Raw genomic sequence first — 19195 nt, 5'->3', positions numbered from 1 at the left:
AAATAAGATATCTGAACATGTTTTCTTTTTCCTGGTTGACTATGCACACATGTTTCGACCAATAATAATTAACTTAAGTAATTAGGTTAAAGTACTTTTAACCACCTAATTTATTTAGAATTAGTGAAATAAGTCAATGAATTACCTCATCCCCTAGGTAATAAATATAATGATTTTCGTTAATCTTCATATAACGTCTTCAACATGTTTTAGGTTAAAGCTAAAAGTAATGCAATCAGTTCAAACCTTTCCCTTGCTCGAGCACACTCAATATAGGCTTTTGACTTGCCGGTTGGCCTTATACCGTATATACATAAATATATACATATATCGCTAAATATGTTTGATATTTTATGAAATTATATTGACAAATTTTCTTGGTTACAATGTATTTTAGCATTAAATATGGTCTTGGGGGCCTTGATCTAGTACCATATACCCAATATTAGCTGTCTCCGATTTGCCTAGTTTTGGATGGTAAAAAAATGGGCTGCACTTGCGGAGTAATCCTGTGCTAACATGTCTTCTGACGCATGCGCAATTGTTTTGCGATTCTATCTTTGGTTGATTAATTCATCTTTCCATGTTATAAAACGTTTTAGTAACGCCTTAGTTTTGTTTTCTATGAATAATTACAATTTTTTTAGCCCTAAGTTTTTAAAAATAAAAAAATAATTGTAATTTCATTTTTTATGATAATTTGTCATTTGAGCCAATCACAACGGTATTGCTGGCCTAAAATATAAAGAATAAAAATTGGTAGCATTGAAGATCAAAGTAGGATAACCGACTTTGATGAGGTATCCGCGTACTCTCTTGTATGAATTCGACTAACTTTGCTTACGTTGCTTTTACATGTAATTTTCTTGGCAAGAGAGTAGCGCGAAGAAATATCGAGTAGAGACATGGTAAATCGGAGAGAGCTATAATGAGGTCCGTATCCCCTTTCGATCTTTTGTTGTGTATTTATTAGTTGGGTTGCTTTACCGAGTCCCTCAATTTAATGAGATATCGCTCTAAAATTTTGCACACGTCCTATTCTTCAAAAAAAGTTGCTAATTGGTCGGAACTGATATTGAACCACTATATCATATAGCTGCTATAGGTATAAACTGACCGAGCAAAATCAAGTTTTTGTATGGAATCTTTTGTATTTGTGAAGGATATTATCAAAGCAATCGAAGTTAACGTTTCTTCTTGTTTTTATATTATTAAAATACAATAGACTATTGTAATCCAATCACAATTTAATATAATAGCGAATGTTGAATTCCAACACGCCTTTAATGTCTGCAAATTGCGAAAGTTTGAAATGTTCAGCTGCATTTGAGCATAGCACGTCTCGACGACTTTCTTTATGATGTGTGGATGCACCCGAGTTTAACTGTTTCTGACATGTTTCAAGTTATCATATTGTTTCAAATTTAAACTAACCAAAATCCCTAACATCGCTTAGTTCAACTCAAGTTTAAAAAATTTATATAATATTAATAGAGGTAGTCATATGTAACTAGTAGGCGTTACATACTAGTTGTAATGTATTTTAGAAAACCCAAGCTTTTAATAAATTTCTGGGTATGAGTACAAGAATGACCTAGTATAAGAAAAAACTCACTTTGACATGCAGTTGCAATCTTATAGCCACGTTGTATTCTTGGCTCGTTTCATTAATACTTTGGAAAACTGATTAATAATTCTTGGCAAAACAAGTAGAAAATAATGTTATGTTTAGATGACACAAACAAGAGTCGATAAAATACGCAAACATACTTTCATACATCGGTTTAAAAAGGCTATGAATTTGTAAAACAGTGCGGTTGAAAGTGTTGAATGGCAAAGAGTAATCAACTGTTGTGGATTTGTCACCCCCAGTTAAGGGCGTTTGATGTATTATTCGGTTCATTTGGTCGACAGGTCTAGACAAACATTATGCGACTACGAGAATACGCTTAATAGGGGAAGGACATAAGTGGAAAATATACAAACAGACCGCATTCAATACCACACACTCACTTTTGTAGACACGGCGAAATCTGCTTTTATTTACCACAGAAAAATAATAATAACTGCACTTCTTCTTTATATGATATCCATATGTATATGGATGTATACATACAACAGAAGTAGCTATATTTGCCACTTACATATTTTTTAGACGTTCCAGCATGGTTCATCTATCGGCACAAAAATTTATGCATCGAATATATAATATAATATATTATTTACGATTATTTGATTTACAATCGTAGTTCACTAAAAACTTTGCGGGAATCATTTAGTGATGTTAAATCTGATAGTTGTCGGAAACAGAATTGGAACCGATCAAAAAATGTAGGCGGTGTCATGAATTCAGATATTATTAGTTTGACGTTCGAAACAGAAACTGTATCGGATTTGTCGCTGACATATTTGAAATGTAAGTTAAGAAATTAATTTATATTATTTATACAATTCAATTTATCTTTATTTCTATAGGGGAAAACGTAAGAACAAAACACAAAATGTCATTTAGTTAATGGAAAAAGTACAGATATTTTAAGAGGATTTGCAAAACATAATAAACGTAATTTAGCACTCAAATAAAATAGCGGAAATCATTGTAAACTTTAATATAGTTAATTCAGTATTTTAGATTTATCAAACGCTTCCAAATATATTAATTTGCAAGTTTTGTTACATTAGTAAACAGCTTATTCGAATATTGGTTTTAAGTATGTGCGAAAAGACGAAAAGCAATCAGCTTCTGTGACACCATTGAAAATCAGAATTGGTTTACAATTCTGACAACTAAGCAAATCTGTCTTGGATTCCACAATACCCCAAATTATCTGAATGAATACATATAGGTAATAACGATCTTTTTTATATATGGTAAACTGAGCTTTTAATAAAATAATCCTGAAGATTTGTACTATCGTAATTTCACTCAGACTAATAAATGAAACCTCATATTATATTATATATGTGTTCATTTTCTGGGGAAGGAGTTTTTATACCAGACAACCATTTCGTCATCTTCTATTATAATTATTTTATATCTGCAGTGGGAGGTTTAAATTTAGCCACACAAACCTGATCTTCAGTTTGCTATGTAACTCTATTATTCCGCCTAAACGATAACGTTAATGACAAAAATATAACCCCCAAAATAACTGTCGCCTTAAAGCTGAAGGGCATTTGCACTTCAATTGAAACAAAATTTCACAAATGAATTGACGCTGAGACTACTTACGTACATTTGTATGGATGTATATATTTTTTTATATACCCTACAGTACACCATCAAATAAGTCTCAAAATATACTAGTTTACGTTAAGTATGACCTGACTGAAATTGAACTAGTTAGGAAAAACCCAGACTAATACTAATTATAGAATATTTCATTAATGATATTTGATTGAATTTTTACATTTTTATGATCTTGCAACATATTGCTATAGAGAGTTATTGTTTCTTTACCCAACGGTTCTTTGTAACACCTTAAACTAATCGAGTTACATACGGAGTTATGTATGTATATATAAATGATCATGATGACGAGACGAGTTGAAATCCGGGCGACTGTCTGCCCGTCCGTCCATCTGTCCAGGTAAGTGACAACTTGAGTAAAACTTGAGGTATCTTGATAAAACTTGATATACATATTCCTTTACATCCAAGGAGGGTTGGTAATGCAGATGAAATCAAACTATAGCCACGCCTAAAAAATACTGTTAAGGAAAAGCATAAAATTCCGCATCCTAAATAATATATGAGGATCTGTTGACAAAGTTGGCGCACCGCCCATCTTTAGGTAAAATCCTATATCTCAGTTACTACTCCACCAATTTGAACAAAGGTGCATATAATAACGTTCATATTCTTATGTTATGTTTCGAAAATGGGCGCAATCGGACTATAATCCGCCTCCTTCCCTAATATAACATTTTTAAATTATATCCGGCTCTTTAATTATTGAAATAAAACTTTGCACAAACACCGCCTTTGAGGTACTCCTTTTAAGGTCTAAAAATTACGAAATCGGGTAACTTTTCAAGCCCCCAATGCAATGTATGGATCTAATTGCCTATAGTTGAATTTCGGAGACAATATTGTGCCCTTTTGTCCAATATATCTAATACTTGTATAAGGATTTTTCGTCATTCTAAAATTCTATTATATGGGAAGTAGGCATGGTTGTTGTCGATTTCTTTCAATTCCACACTATAACATAATAACGTCAGACTAATGTTATGTGCCTTAGGTTGACATTGGTTTATTAAGTTCTGAAGTATGAAATTACATCCTTAAGCAGTTTTACCAACTTAGAGGTTTCCCCCTTAATTTAGCGGTTTAAAGAGTCGAATGGGATTTTTTTAGATTTCTTTACTTTGAATATTAATATTTTTTGCTGAAAAATGTGGAAAATAGATTACAGATTACGTTCTCATCGAGGCGTAGTACAGCAAAGCGAAGCAAATTATTATGCAACTTTCTTCATTTTACGCTGTGACAATTTGCGATATTTCTATTATTTTCCAATATTTTTGAAATTGATAACGTTGCATCTACTGGACGATTTAAATATTTATTTTTGTTATACAAAAGTTTGTTGCACCCAAGTGTTCGGACCTGACTGAATTTAATTCTAAGAACCGTCTGATGCACACAGCTTCAATGTACTTTCGCATTGATTTTGACGATATGGCACATAAACTTGGGCCCAGACACTTATCGGATGTTAAAGCAAGATGTAAGAATTTTCTTTGTTGTTTAGCAGAGCAGATATAAAAAAGATACGATATTATCTATTACTTCAAGTAAGTAATAGTTAAAATAAATATGGAATTGTAAAAAATGTTGCTAAATAATTTTTATACTCTCGAAACATGTTGCTACAAAGTATAATAGTTTTGTTCACCTAACGGTTGTTTGTATTACCTAAAACTAATCGAGTTAGATATAGGGTCATGTAAATATAAATGATCAGGATGAAGAGACGAGTTGAAATGCGAGTGACTGTCTGTCACTTGCCATATCTAAGCTCCATATAAAGATACAAGACTGTTATTTGGTATACAGGATCACATTAGAGAGGGGCATTAAACCCCTAATAGGTTTAATGTGCATATCTCCTAAACCGCTAAAGCTATAATAACAAAATTCACTGGGAACAAATTAGCATATCATCGACGGTGTGAAAATAGGTGAAATCTGATGACAACCCCACCCACTCCTCATATAACAGTACTATTAAAAACTACTAAAAGCGCGATAAATCAAGCACTAAACATGCCAGAGACATTAAATTTTATCTCTGGAATGGTATGAAATGACTTTATGGGAACCGCGTTCAAACGGAACACTGAGAAAAATGAGCGGAGCCTATGCAGCCTCTTCGTATCATCTTTCTATTTCTAAAGCTTCTAACGTATTTATTTAGTAAGTTATCGCACATTTAATAATTTTCAACTTCACCATTATATAGGAAGTAGGCGTGGTGATAATCCGATTTTCCCCAATTCACTCTGTATAAGGAAATGCTGAAAACAATTGTTTCAATTCACTAACAAAATCAGATGTTCCTTTCTACTTTGATACCTTATATCAAATTACAGTTATGTATGTAAGTATCTTCAGCTGTGGCATACTGATAATTTAAACTTACGAAATTTGCGAGAATCAAACGCGAAAAACTACCACATTATATTTTGAGGTGATGAGTAAACTATAGAGTTGAATTAATACAAGCACATTATATCAAATTCATTTAATGACAATAAAGTTAGAAAAAGAGAGTCAAACATATTTAAACTAGGTATTTGGGGGCTAGACTTGGGTCTATACTATAGTAAAATTTATACTAGAATACTGCAAATCATTATGTGTAGTATATGGGTACTAGAGTAATTCATCGACCAATTTCACTGAGATAATACATTCACTTAAGAAAGTTATCGCACTTTTGTATTTTGGAATATGAATGTCGTATGGACATGGACGTCTTTGCTAGAGTAGTATCGTAACTCATTATTAAGAAGTATTTGAGAGAAATGATTACACTAAGTATGTCTGAAATAGTTTTGGCAGTTTGTGAGATATATATATTAAATACATTACGGGCGATGTTACGCTTCATTTTAATCATTTTTAAACCTCAAATATTCCTTTCTATCTTTTCTAACCGCCATGTACCATAAATAAAGACATAACGAGAATTTTGATTTATCTTAATCATAATGTATACACCTATTTCTTGTTTTAAATAAGATTTGAGATTTTTAAGAAATTAAAGTACTGTTCAAATACTAAAAATTGATATATGGGTTCATTTGATGCAATAAGTGAGTGTAAAATTGTTAAATCTTTAAAAATCTTTGTTGAAAACATCAAACTTTTAGAAAAACCCAACACACATGACACTTTAATGTGGTATTGTAAGCCAATATGACCTAAATCGATCTATTAACACTCGTATTTTCTTATCATTAAAAATTAATATATACTTTCCTTCCATATATGTACCCCCAAAACCCAATAAAACAAATTCTGGTTCATTTCAACCAGAATTTATACAACGATAAGTGTAATATTTTAATGAACCTATGTGCACCTATTATTCACCTAGCGGTAGGTTTTAATTTAAATTTATATTAAATTATAATTTAGTGATGAAGTCGGCTCGGAATTGCCCAGGCCACTCTAACCACAAGGATTGTATCATCAGTTTCAACTTGTGGTCATAAAATTTACTCCAAGTCGTATTTCGAAGAATTCAGACCAACTTTAAACTTCTTAGCTTGAATCCAGAATTCTAAAGATAATTCACAATTTGTTACAAATTTTTTATCAAGCTTTTCTAAATTACTGGAGAGTTTCTCTATATAAAATACAGTAATGACATGGGTTTAAGGAGGGGAGTTGGGTTTTTAAATTCTTCTTTTCGATTTTTTTTGTCTTAAATGAATAAAATAATATCTCAAGAATGTTGTGCCTGAATGTCGATTGGAGAAAAAATTATGAAGTTGTGATTATTTTTATACCTGTTTATGTAAATTTCTATACATATTTTACTAGTTATTGCCGGAGAGTTATATTCAAATTAGTTAATAATTTTAATTTTACAATAACAACTTAACAAAATGAAAAATTTAAATAACGAAAAACGCTCTCGGTGTTACCTGGGAAATCCCATCCCATCACCTAAAACTAATCATATATTATATATTGAATTGGAAACTAAGTAATTGCGGAAATCAAAGACAATTTTTTCAAGGAACTAAATAATTTTATTCTGTAATGTATTGCCCGTTTTGATCAATGACCTTTTGCCATCTTTCAGGCAGCATCATAATCCCACGTTCATAGAACTTCTGGTTTTTATTAGCAAAAAATTGAATCAGGTACGATTTGACATCATCATTATTATTGAAATTTTTACCATTCAAGGAGTTTTGTAAAGATCGAAACAAAAAGTAATCCGATGGTGCAAGTTCAGGACTATATGGTGGATGTGGTAAAACATCCCAACCAAGCTCCAATAATTTTTGCCGAGTGACCAAAGATGTGTGTGGGCTTGCATTGTCATGATGAAATACAACACCTTTTCGATTACACAGTTCGGTTGGGTGGTAAGAGTTCAAAGTAGACAATTTCTTTATAATTCCACCAAACTGATAACACAACCTTCTTTTGATGAATACCAACTTTTGATGTTGTTTGAGCTGGTTCACCTGGCCTGCTCCACGATCTTTTCCGCTCGATATTGTTGTAAACAACCCATTTTTCAGTTATCTTTTTTTTTTAAATGCATAATTTTCATTACGTTTCTTTAGCAAATCGCAGCTGTTAATGTGTTGCGTTAAATGCGTTTCTTTCAGTTCGTGAGGAATTCATTATCGAGTTTTTGAACCTAGCCAAGTTGTTTTAAGTGATTTTCAATGCATGTATGTGATACCTGAAGCTTCTCTGCAATCTCACGTGTGGTACTGTGACAATCCGAATCGATTATTGTTTTGATTAGGTCGTCATCAACTTCAACTGGACGACCAGAGCGTTTTTCATCTTTGAGTGAAAAATCACCAGAACGAAATTTGGCAAACCTATTTTGACACTGCCGTTCTTTTATGGCTTCGTCGCCATAAACAGCACATAACTTTTTGTGAGCTTGCGATGCGTTTTTCCCTTTGCGAAAATAAAAAAGCAAAATATGACGAAAATGTTCCTTTTGATCTTCCATTTTTCAACGAACGCCAAACGAAAACTACGCAACCGATCAAAAAACTTTTTACTGATTGACAGCTGAATTGCCAACTATCAAATAACAAAATGTGTTAAAAATTCAACTGAAGCCATCTATGAGTGAAATCCGCAATTACTTAGTTGCCAACCCAATATATGTATATATATATAAATGATGAACATGACCAGACGACATGAAATAGAAACAGTCAATGAACAAACAATTTCATAGTTTTTCATTTTGTTGAAAACTTGAAATTTTGTATCAGGAAAGTGATAATTAATAAAACCAAAAAAGCTTGAAAATGCAAAATTGCAAGCATTATTGCATAAAGATGAAACTTTCAGTGGAGAGCAAATGGCAGCCATATTAAATGTTGCACAACAAATAATTTCAGACCGTTTGAAAGCTATGGGAAAGATCCAAAAGTGTGGAAAATGGGTGCAACATGAATTGAATGATAGACAAATGCAAAACCGAAAGAACAGTTGTGATATTTTGCTTCAAAGACACGAAAGAAAATCAGTTTTGCATCGAATTGTCACTGGCGATGAAAAATTTGTTTATCTTAAGAATCCTAAACGGAGAAAACACGCTACATCAACATCTACTGCAAAAAGAGATCGATTCGGTAAGAAGTCAATGCCCTGTGTTTGGTGGGATCAGAAGGGTGTGGTATATCATGAGCTTCTAAAAAATTGTAAAACTGTTAATACTAATCGGTATAGTCAAAAAATTATTAATTTGAACCATGCATTGACTGAAAAACGACCAGAATGGGTCAGAAGACACGACAAAGTAATTTTGTTACACGACAATGCACCTGCACACAAGGCAAAATCGGTTCAGGATAAAATCAAAGTACTTGGCTGGGAGCTGCTAACCCACCCGCCGTATTCAACAGGTTTGGCCCCTTCCGATTACTATTTGTTTTCAACGATGAGACTTTCCCATTCAAAATTAGTAGTTCACAAAAACAAAACTCATTTCATATCGTTACACCTGTTTATCGGGTAATATGTAGGTTATCTTGGCAAAATTAACTGAAAGTTTGGATATTCTATAGTTTAATGTCGAAAAAATGCGAATATGTCGACCAGTACGTGAGATGATTTGAAAATTGCTTGAAAATATGTGCCCGAATTTACATGAGCAATGCCGAAAGCCAAGATTGTTATCTGTCCCCAATATACCCTGTATAGTGATTTCCAACTTTCCAGCTGATCTTAAACCGTTACGTTGATCAAAATGTGTGATATTTTGATGAAACTTAGTGGACAAGTTTTCTTAAAAATAATAAAATTAAATTAAAGTTAAGCGCTGAATATAAATTGATTTGTTCTAGATTTTGGCTTCACCCTCATGCCCCTAATATTATTGAATTCCGTGCCTCTGATTGACGTTTTCCACATCAACTCATTATATTAAATTAAACCTCTTCGGTTGAGCTTATTTAACATATATTTGAACATGATTTTAATATAATTTTAGCTAACACGAAGTTAAATATTGCAACAAAACTAAGTAAGTCCATTACCTATAATCTAACTTAATAATATTCCAAATTTCATTGTTATCCATTCACGATTTTATCGAATATTGAATGCTAAATTATTTTATTTATTAACATTTTTTAATATAAAGTTTTACCAACACCTCCGGCTTTGATTATTGCAAGTTGCAAGAGTATAAAATATTCGGTTTCACTTAGCACTTTCTTACTTGTGTAATATTTTTTCGAAAATTTTTTATACATTTTACATAACATTCTTCGAATGTCTTACTTTAATGCTATTTACTTGTATTTGTACTTATATATGCTTGAATTGCAGTAAAACCACTACAATATAATTTATGATTATGATTGGCAATCGTCGATTTATTTTTAATTTTTAGGAATCAAACATATATGTATGTAACGGTACATTACACGTGCAATATTACCTGCCATGCATTAGCATCCAATGTTGCCAGGAATGACATGTCCAATTCCTGCAATAAATGCGATTAATTGTAATTAACCATATTATGTTTAGTATTTGTATTTTGAAATTCACCTTCCTTCGGAAGTTGCTTGGGAAATCCAGTGTGAAAATTACTACTAAACTTCGGGGTTTGATTTTAAGATTTGGTGCTTTTCTAGATTTTTTACAAAACGGGAACTTGGCGTTAACACATTCACTAATACATCATTGATTTGTCGTTTCTACCGTCGGCAATCCTTCTAACCTTATTTACGTACATATAACTAAGTACCAACGCAGACTATTAAATTTTCACAGACATTGAATTGAATCTCCATGCGCATACATATAAATCAGCCACTATTTCGAAAGAAGTAAAATATTGCCAGTATATTTTGGAATTGAGTTATACAAATTTGAAAAAGGCCTTCATCCGGTTAGTTAATTTCCGTATTGTTTTACCGTTCGGTTCACTTTGTCTTTTCAGATTTTTTTTACTTATGCATACTCCAGTTGTACTAAATATTCCCTGCAAAATAATGCTCCGAAAAACAACAATAACTTCCGAATCCCCCTTGTGGTTTCGACCACAGACTCCAGCAAACTTGCAAGCGTGATGATATTCCTGGATGATTGCAGCGAAGACCCAGCCTTTGGCTATATACTACCTGGGGGAGTACACTTCGCAGCTTCTGTGATCGACTGTGCCAAGCCACATTGGGTTGATGTTGTTGCTTCTGCTGCTGCACTTGGTAACCATTTTCATGCGTATGAGCATGAATGCTGACTATCATCGTGCGAGTACACCTACTCGTGCCGTAAGATAGCGAGGGCTTTTCAAAACGGAAATCTCTTGTAGTTACTTTGCGTATATACACGTGTACATATGTATGTATACATGCATGAACATGTGTATATACTGCCCATACATACATGTGTACGAGTATGCGTGTATGTATGTTGGGACGGCAGCATGCATGCACTTGAGTGCCAGAGGGTACGCAAGTTTTGTAGTGGTCGCGTACGGGGTACATACGTGATTCTCGACGTTTTCCCCACCCTCACCTGCTGAGGTAGCTAAAATCGTAGGAAAGATAGGAATACGCCGGCCATCTCAAGTAACCAGGCAGAGAGTGAAGAGATCAATATACATACATGTGCATACATATGGTATATACATAGATTCATATATACGATACATCATATATACATATGTACATAAATGCTATACTTGTGAGTATTCTCGTAGCTGTAGCTAAATAAACGTACATATGCCAAAGGCCATCCTGCAAATGGATTTGAATGTAATCTTATGTTCGTTTAAGTGAAACGGTATATGTGTGTGTATATAGTTTAATATATGTTCACATGAATCCTCTACCTTGATTTAATATTTGCAGCTGGAGCTGAAACAGAGCGCAAGCAGGGAATTTGCTTATTTAAGCCTTAAGGCAGGCAAACTTTCATTCAAATACCCCTCGCAGTCACAAGCATCTTTCTACATCACCACCACTCATATATTCCCATATATTCTGGTAAATATACATATGTATCTTTATATATGCTTTATTTTATATAAAAGTCTACAGCAGTGAGAAAAATAATTCTTTTTTCTTGAATCTAATATAAATGTATGGATTTTGGAATTAACAAATTATACTATACTCAAGTATTACTTTGCGTCAAACAATGTTCAGATTGAGAGTTTGAACATTTATTTAGTTTTTTTTTCTTTTTTCTTTGAAAAACAGTGTAATTTTGTAATGGAATACTAATAAAATTTTGGCAATTACGCTTAACATAAGGTCGTATTTGAAACATTCATATATTTTTATACCCTAAACAAGGTATAATAAGTTAGCTAATAAGTTTTTAACACCCAGACGGAAACGTCCGGAACCCTTAACATACAAGTATATATGTAAATCATTAACATGACGAGCTGAGTCGATTTTGCCATGTCCGTCTGTCTGTCTTTATATACGCAAAATTAACCCTCAGTTTAAAGATATCGATCTGAAATTTTGCACACGTCCTTTTCTTCACAAGAAGCTGCTAATTTATCAGAATCGCCGATATCGGACCAATACAGCATATAGCTGCCATATAAATCAGAAAACATGAAACAAAATAACAAATACAATATTTATATACACCTAAGTAAACAGAGAGAAATAAATCGAAAACATTCGTTATATTTTAATGAAACGTCTTTTATGAGCTTTTCTTTTATAATTTTCTAGTTGACAATCTCTTTTTAAGGACAATGGTAATGTGCCATCATGCGACGATCCTTTGATCAATTCTGCATCTTTCAATATTCTTCCTTATCCACAGCTTTGAAATAATTTGATCACGTATTAAATCACTGAGTTCATTTTGAGAAAATAACTTTATTAAACCCTTCCACATAAGTTTTCTCATAATTTTGGTTAAGAGCCCGAGAGTGGAGATAACGTGGTGTTTTAAAGCGAGAAAATGGTGCACAGAACTCTGATCGTGACTGGAAAAATAAATTTTATTACTAACTAGCCGTTAACTGATCAATATACAATACGCAATAATCACAAAAACAAAAGCACATTCAATACTTTCATTTATTAATACGGAATATAGACACTTGAAAACATCAAAATTTGCTAGAATATCCAGGACAACAAGAAAAAAACAAGGTTTTTCTATTCTATGCGTTTTAGTTAATTTTAGAGTAGTTTCTGCCTCATGTGATGTACATTTTACATGGATGCTTGGAATATTCGCACTTTCCCAAAGATATATGCAAATTAATACAAAGAAGAGTACATATGTGTAGGTATGTAAGTATATATAGTATATACAATACATATATTACAAGTATATTTTATAAGTATGTTGACTTGTATATAACTCTTATGTATTGGTAAGTCCTACTCCCCTTACATTATGAAGTGCAAAAATAATGTTTTTTCTGCCCGATAACATTTTGCTTTGGGGATGATTCTGCATCTTTGCATTCTCTTCGTGGAGCGACATCATTGGTACTGTAGCTGATGAACGTTCGTACATATGTATGTATATACACTTACATGGCTATCGTACATGGTATTTATATCACATCCATATAACCACATACATAAGCACGTATCACTGAATTGAGCCAACTGCATAGTGTGTATCCTCAGCGATTTTGCCGAAGCAAAGCTTGAGATGGAGAACCAATTTACTTCTGGGGCATTCGTCTACTATTTGCATATATCATGCGAGTAGCTGTGGACCTACGTCGGTAGCAGTCAGCGCTGTCCAATGTTAAAACTCTCCAGCGCATGCACAATAATTTTCTCTTTGATACAAATACTCTCCAGAACCTTGCCTCGTACATTTTCAAATATGCAAGTTAAATCAGATTTTAGAAATGATGTGAATGGAACTGCGTCGTTATTCACTCGTTATTCGAACAGTACGGAAAGACCATTTCTATCAAATTTAAGGATATTTTTATAACGGTAAAGTACAGTTTAGTTAATCGGAAACTACACGGCAGTTCGAATATGTGAAAATAAAAAGTCTAATATTAACGATATAAAAATTAGTTTAGAGGTTATAAATAAAATTACAAGTATAAAATGAGCTCATAACAGATTCATTTTCCATACTTATACATAAGTATATGCTATTTTCAAATGTGCTGCAGTGAATGGTCCTAAAATACCTACGTTTTTATGTTGCTCGCTTTCTGTTGTTTGAATATTTATGTACATACTTATATACATATGTATATTGTCACGTGCACTAAATGACTTTGTTTGAGCGCGTTCGTTTTTTTAAACATAAATTTTACTGATCAAGTGGTAAAAAATAATTGTTACACGTCCGAAGTCAATAACAAAACCGAAATCGTTACAGTTATAAAATAGCGTCCGTAGGGTAGTCGTCAATGTCGTCAGCGTTGTACTTATGTGGCGTGACAATATTTACATCGGATAAGTAATACCACCAATTTGCGAAACTTTTAAAACGTTCATATATTAAAAACCATCAATAACAATAGAATATAAAATATTGCAAATATAAACAATAAGAATTATTCGATGAAAGGAAATAAGAATATATCTTAAAGTTCGTTGTATTCATTACAACAACCAGCACTAGTTATTTATAACAGAAAGGCTAAGATGTTAGTAGCATTAAAAAAAATAATTTTTGGCAAAATTAAATATTATTATTTATTTTATTTATGGCAACAGAATTTTTTTTCTTTAAAATAGGCCTCTGCCTCGAATATTGGCTTTTCTTTGCAGCTAAATCCCTTTACAGTGTACGTTATCTAATATCGAAGTAAAAATTTGAGTTTATACTTAAGTTAACACTGCTCAGAATCATCAATTTGTTGTTGTTGGTGGCCGCTTAAAGTTTCAGCTGCACATATTTTGCAACAGAGTTCTTGCATATGCAATCCAACGCCTTAGAGTAACAGCAATTGCGATTAATTTCATTTTATCTTCATCAAAAATCATTTAGGATTTTTTATTGTTTAGTCAGAAACATCTTATCCACCAGCTGTAAAACATATACAGTCCGATCTAACTTCAAAATATATGGGTTTAATATTCATAAGACAGAAATATATTAACGCTGAACTCATTCTTTAATATTGACAGCCTTTTGATTTTAAAATAGTATACGCATATTCAACAGCTAATTTTATTTTGTTATAGACAAAGTCTATATTTTTGATATGTTATACAATTGAATATTTTTAAATTTTAATACTGATATAATACCATTCCTGACCATATTTTATGCAAATGACGTAATTTGAGTGATTTTATTAAGAATATTGCAGAGAAAGTAAGGATGCAAATAGATCAGACGCCTTTTCCATAAAACGAGAGTGCCAATTTAGCGCGACAGATTATATATTATATCTTTTAGTTTTTGGTAATTCTTTTCATAAAAATTATTCCGATACCATTACCTATTTCATTTAAAAAGTAATGAAATGTCCGAAAGCAATTTGTAGAGGCAGGAGCTAAAAAGATATATTATGAAAATCGAAATATGTTTGTAATCGAAATTTAAGTGAATGTTTCCGAAAATCTTAAACGCTCTCTCACAATTTTTTTCTTTCTTATTTCACTAAAATATTTGTAATTACGAGTATATTTGCCTCTTGATAATTGAAAAATTATAGAAGAAAAGTTAAACAAATTTGCAAAAGTGTTAAGATAAGCTGACGGAGATTTATCACTATATTTGTGATATCCAAATACATTATTAGTTTTAAATGAAAAATGTATGATATAATATTAATATTAATTTTTAATATAACCGTTTTTTCAACACCATTCGCAATTTTATTGTTCCTTTAATACAAACTATATCTGTTTTTTTATAAAACTTATTTAACAAAGCATATATTATTTAAGAATACTAGCTTTAACCGCGACTGCGCTAGCTGTTAATCCCTTAAACAGTTATGAAAAATCATTAACAAAAAAAAACACGGTTTCTTTATACCCTCCATAAATAAAACAGAGTCTATTTAAAAACTTGATTTTGATCAGCCAGTTTGTATGGGAGTATATGCTATAATGATATGATCTGTACAATTTTTTCGGAGATTGAACGGTAACTTTAGATAATAATCCCGGTCCAATTTCATGAATATATCTTGTCATATCCAATATGAACAATTCAATATTTCAATTTTTCTAGGATTGTACCACTGCCTTGGATAATAATCTATGCCAAAATTGATTGAATCTGATTGCTCACTTTGTATTGTAGATATATGCTATAGTAGTTCAATTGGTGATTCCGACAAATGAGCAGCTTTTTGAGGAGAAGAGGACGTGTGCAAAATTTCTTATCGATATATCAAAAACTGAGGAACCAATTAGCATATATTATACATATACAAAACATGCGGACGGACGGAAAAAAATCGTTTTACATACACATGCATATATTGTACTTGTATACTTACATGCTATAAGTATATGTAGATGAATGAATATTTGTATTTCCTATATTTATGTTACTAGCAAAAAATAAAATATTAAAAACGCCCCTTCAACAATTGAAAACTATTAATATAAACCCAACAGTTTTTTATGTGGAATGCAATTTCATTTGTTTTGCCCCAAAACACATAATTAACAAGTAAGGAAGGGCTAAGTTCGGATGTAACCGAACATTTTATACTCTCGCAAAGTCAAATGGTATACTCGTTTGATATTTCTTTGTGGATTGACTGATATTTTCGGTAGAAGGTCAACTATAGGCACTGGGGTCCACATATTTAGTACCTAGGGGCTTGAACAGTTTTGGTTCGATTTAGACAATTTTTCGTCACAAGGTGGCATACTTTAAACGTATTATTCACGCAAAGTTTTACCCCGATATAATCATTGTTGCTTGATATGCATAGTAGAAAGTGAAAGAATCAGATGGAATTGAAAATGGTGTTATATGAGAAATAGGCGTGTTTGTAGTCCGATTTCGCCTGTTTTTGCACTATAACATAGAAATACGAAAAGAACGTTATGCACCGAATTTGGTTGAAATCGGTTAAGCAGATCCCAAGATATGGGTTTTCACATAAAAGTGGGCGATGCCACGCCCACTGACTAATTTTGAACGCGGTTCCTATAAAGTCATCTCATACCATCCCAGAGATAAAATTGAATATCTCTGGCGTGTTTAGTGCTTGGTTTATCGCGCTTTTAGTATTTTTTAACAGTACCGTTATATAGGGAGTGGGCGGGCTTGTCACCCGATTTCATCCATTTTCACACCGTCAATAGAGGTTCTAAAAACATTTGCTTCCAGTGAGTTTTGTTAATATTGCATTAGCGGTTTAGGAGATAAGCACATTAAACCTATTAGGGGCAGGATCACGCCCACGTTAAAAAAAATTTAACTACAGATGCCCCTCCCTATTGTGATCCTGTATACCAAATAAGAGTCTTGTATCTTGTTGTGGAGCTTAGTTATGGCAATTTATTTGTTTTTGAATAATGGCGTTTGTGGGTGGCAGTGGTCCGATTACGCCCATCTGCAATACCAACCGTCTCACGGTATCAAGAAACATGTCTACCAAGTTTCATAAATATATCTCAATTTTTACTCAAGTTAGAGCTTGCACGGACGGACGGACGGACAGACAGTCACCCGGATTTCAACTCGTCTCTTCATCCTGATCATTTATATATACATAACCCTATATCTAACTCGATTAGTTTTAGGTGATACAAACAACCGTTAGGTGAACAAAACTATTATACTCTGTAGCAACAGGCTGCGAGAGTATAAAAATTAACCAATGAGTTTAAATGTTGCATTCTGTGATTTCAACGCTTTCTTCTAACGCTGCCTCGGCACACATGCCTATGGCTCGAGACGGACTCAAACAGTTTAGCCATACAAGACGGCGCAATCACTCGAATTTACCGCTGCTTTACATGTATGAATGTATTGGTATGTTTTTGAGTCATTAAACTTACCGATATTTTGAAAAATTGATAATAGATTGGAATTTAATGGCTTTTCTATTTTCAGAAGGTACAAAGGCCGGCAAAAGAAGGCCTGCATCTTAGCCCCTTTGGTTATTGCACCAACACAAAAAACAGTAGTATGCCGTATAATTTGTTCAATTTTACTAATTTATTTTTAATAATTTATTTTGAAAGCGCTTAATTATTCATTATTCTATTTATTACTGCCTAGGGAATGGGCCTACACCGATCAAAGACGTTAAGCTGAGCGAAGACATTGCCAAATTTCTATTTAATCCTAATAAGAAAATACGCAGGTATTTTTAGGGTCTTACATTGTCACGTGGTTTTACTTTTTATATTCCTTATTATAACTTACATTGAAGGCTGATCGACGAAGATATATTTAACCGAGTGATACAAATACGGAGACTCATACACATGCATACCATACATATGTACATACATAGTTGACTTCAACCCGATGTATATATAGAGCATCGTATTTGTAGGCCGAATTGCTGCAGTTCATTAATATCTTCAGACAATCGAATACTCTTTCGGTTACCGTTTTTATATGTTTTTATTGTTATGTATACATTTAAGTTTATGTTGACGCTGACGCTGATGTTCTTGCCGATGCCAATGCAACGCCATCCAACACACTAATGTTAGATACGTGTGCCTACAGTGCACAGGTTATTGCGCTCAGACCTGCCGTCGGCACGCGATGGATGAATGGCTAGATGGATGGCGATGCTGCAAATCAAGCTGACGATAACCAAAGCGTGTGCGTTGCCACACAAATGACGTGTCTACGGGAATTCCTCGAAAGCGATGCATAATTGCTATTTGCATTAAGGCAACCGTAATAGGGGATCTATATAATTACGGCCGAAGGTGGATATGCAAGGCTAAAATAGTATTTTTTTGCCCTGTGAATAGGTCGGTGATTTTAATAGTACTTTATAACCACTAACTGCTCGCTTGTGTTTGCGGGGGCTGCAATATGCCACATAATCTTAAGAATACCACTCTTTTTACAACATAGAGGCTTATATAATATTATGTTGTATACATAAAAAGGTATGCAGATACTTAGCATGACGTACATACTCGTATATGCGTATGCACGCATGCTCATTTGCTTTATGGCGTCGATAACAAATTCGTCGGAGACAAGTAGGAATGCCAGAATCAAACAACATCAACCAAAAAATGGGCAACAGGTGGGGAGGGCCCAACATATTGCGCTAATGTGCAATTTGAAGTTGCGATACACAGACGCAGTGTCGGGCTAAGTCGGTTTGACAAACCATGCAGCCTGCGAAGGAGACGAAGGTGGTTCATAAGCTGTTACCATATGACTGCGCCTGTGCCGCATTTGCTAAATTCTGATGTGCCTGTCAATGTAGCGCAAACGCATAATCGTTCCCTTAGTTCTTGTTGTGGCAGCCGTAGCTCTGATGATTGCGTTTCTCTGATCCCGAAAAGGAGGAGTAGCGCACACAGCGTAAGGACTGTCCCATCGAAT

The 19195-nt window shown here is 33.3% G+C and overlaps 1 protein-coding gene across 1 annotated transcript in view; it reads right to left on the bottom strand.

Moving 5' to 3' along the window:
• TfAP-2 (transcription factor AP-2) overlaps window positions 1-10993 on the bottom strand; it is a 94077-nt gene extending 83084 nt beyond the window's left edge. The window contains exons 1-2 of the mRNA XM_036371508.2: window positions 10280-10993; window positions 10167-10214 (exon numbers count right to left, since the gene is read on the bottom strand). Of these exons, the coding sequence (XP_036227401.1) occupies window positions 10167-10205 (39 nt within the window). The 5' untranslated portion in view covers window positions 10206-10214; window positions 10280-10993. The remainder of the gene's footprint in view (window positions 1-10166; window positions 10215-10279) is intronic.
• Between the last annotated feature and the right edge of the window lie 8202 nt (window positions 10994-19195).

Source organism: Bactrocera oleae, chromosome 6 (assembly GCF_042242935.1).
Source record: "Bactrocera oleae isolate idBacOlea1 chromosome 6, idBacOlea1, whole genome shotgun sequence".
NCBI classification, from domain to species: Eukaryota; Metazoa; Arthropoda; class Insecta; order Diptera; family Tephritidae; genus Bactrocera; species Bactrocera oleae.
Note: the sequence above shows the minus strand (reverse complement) of the source record. Positions and strands in the feature narration are given on the sequence as shown.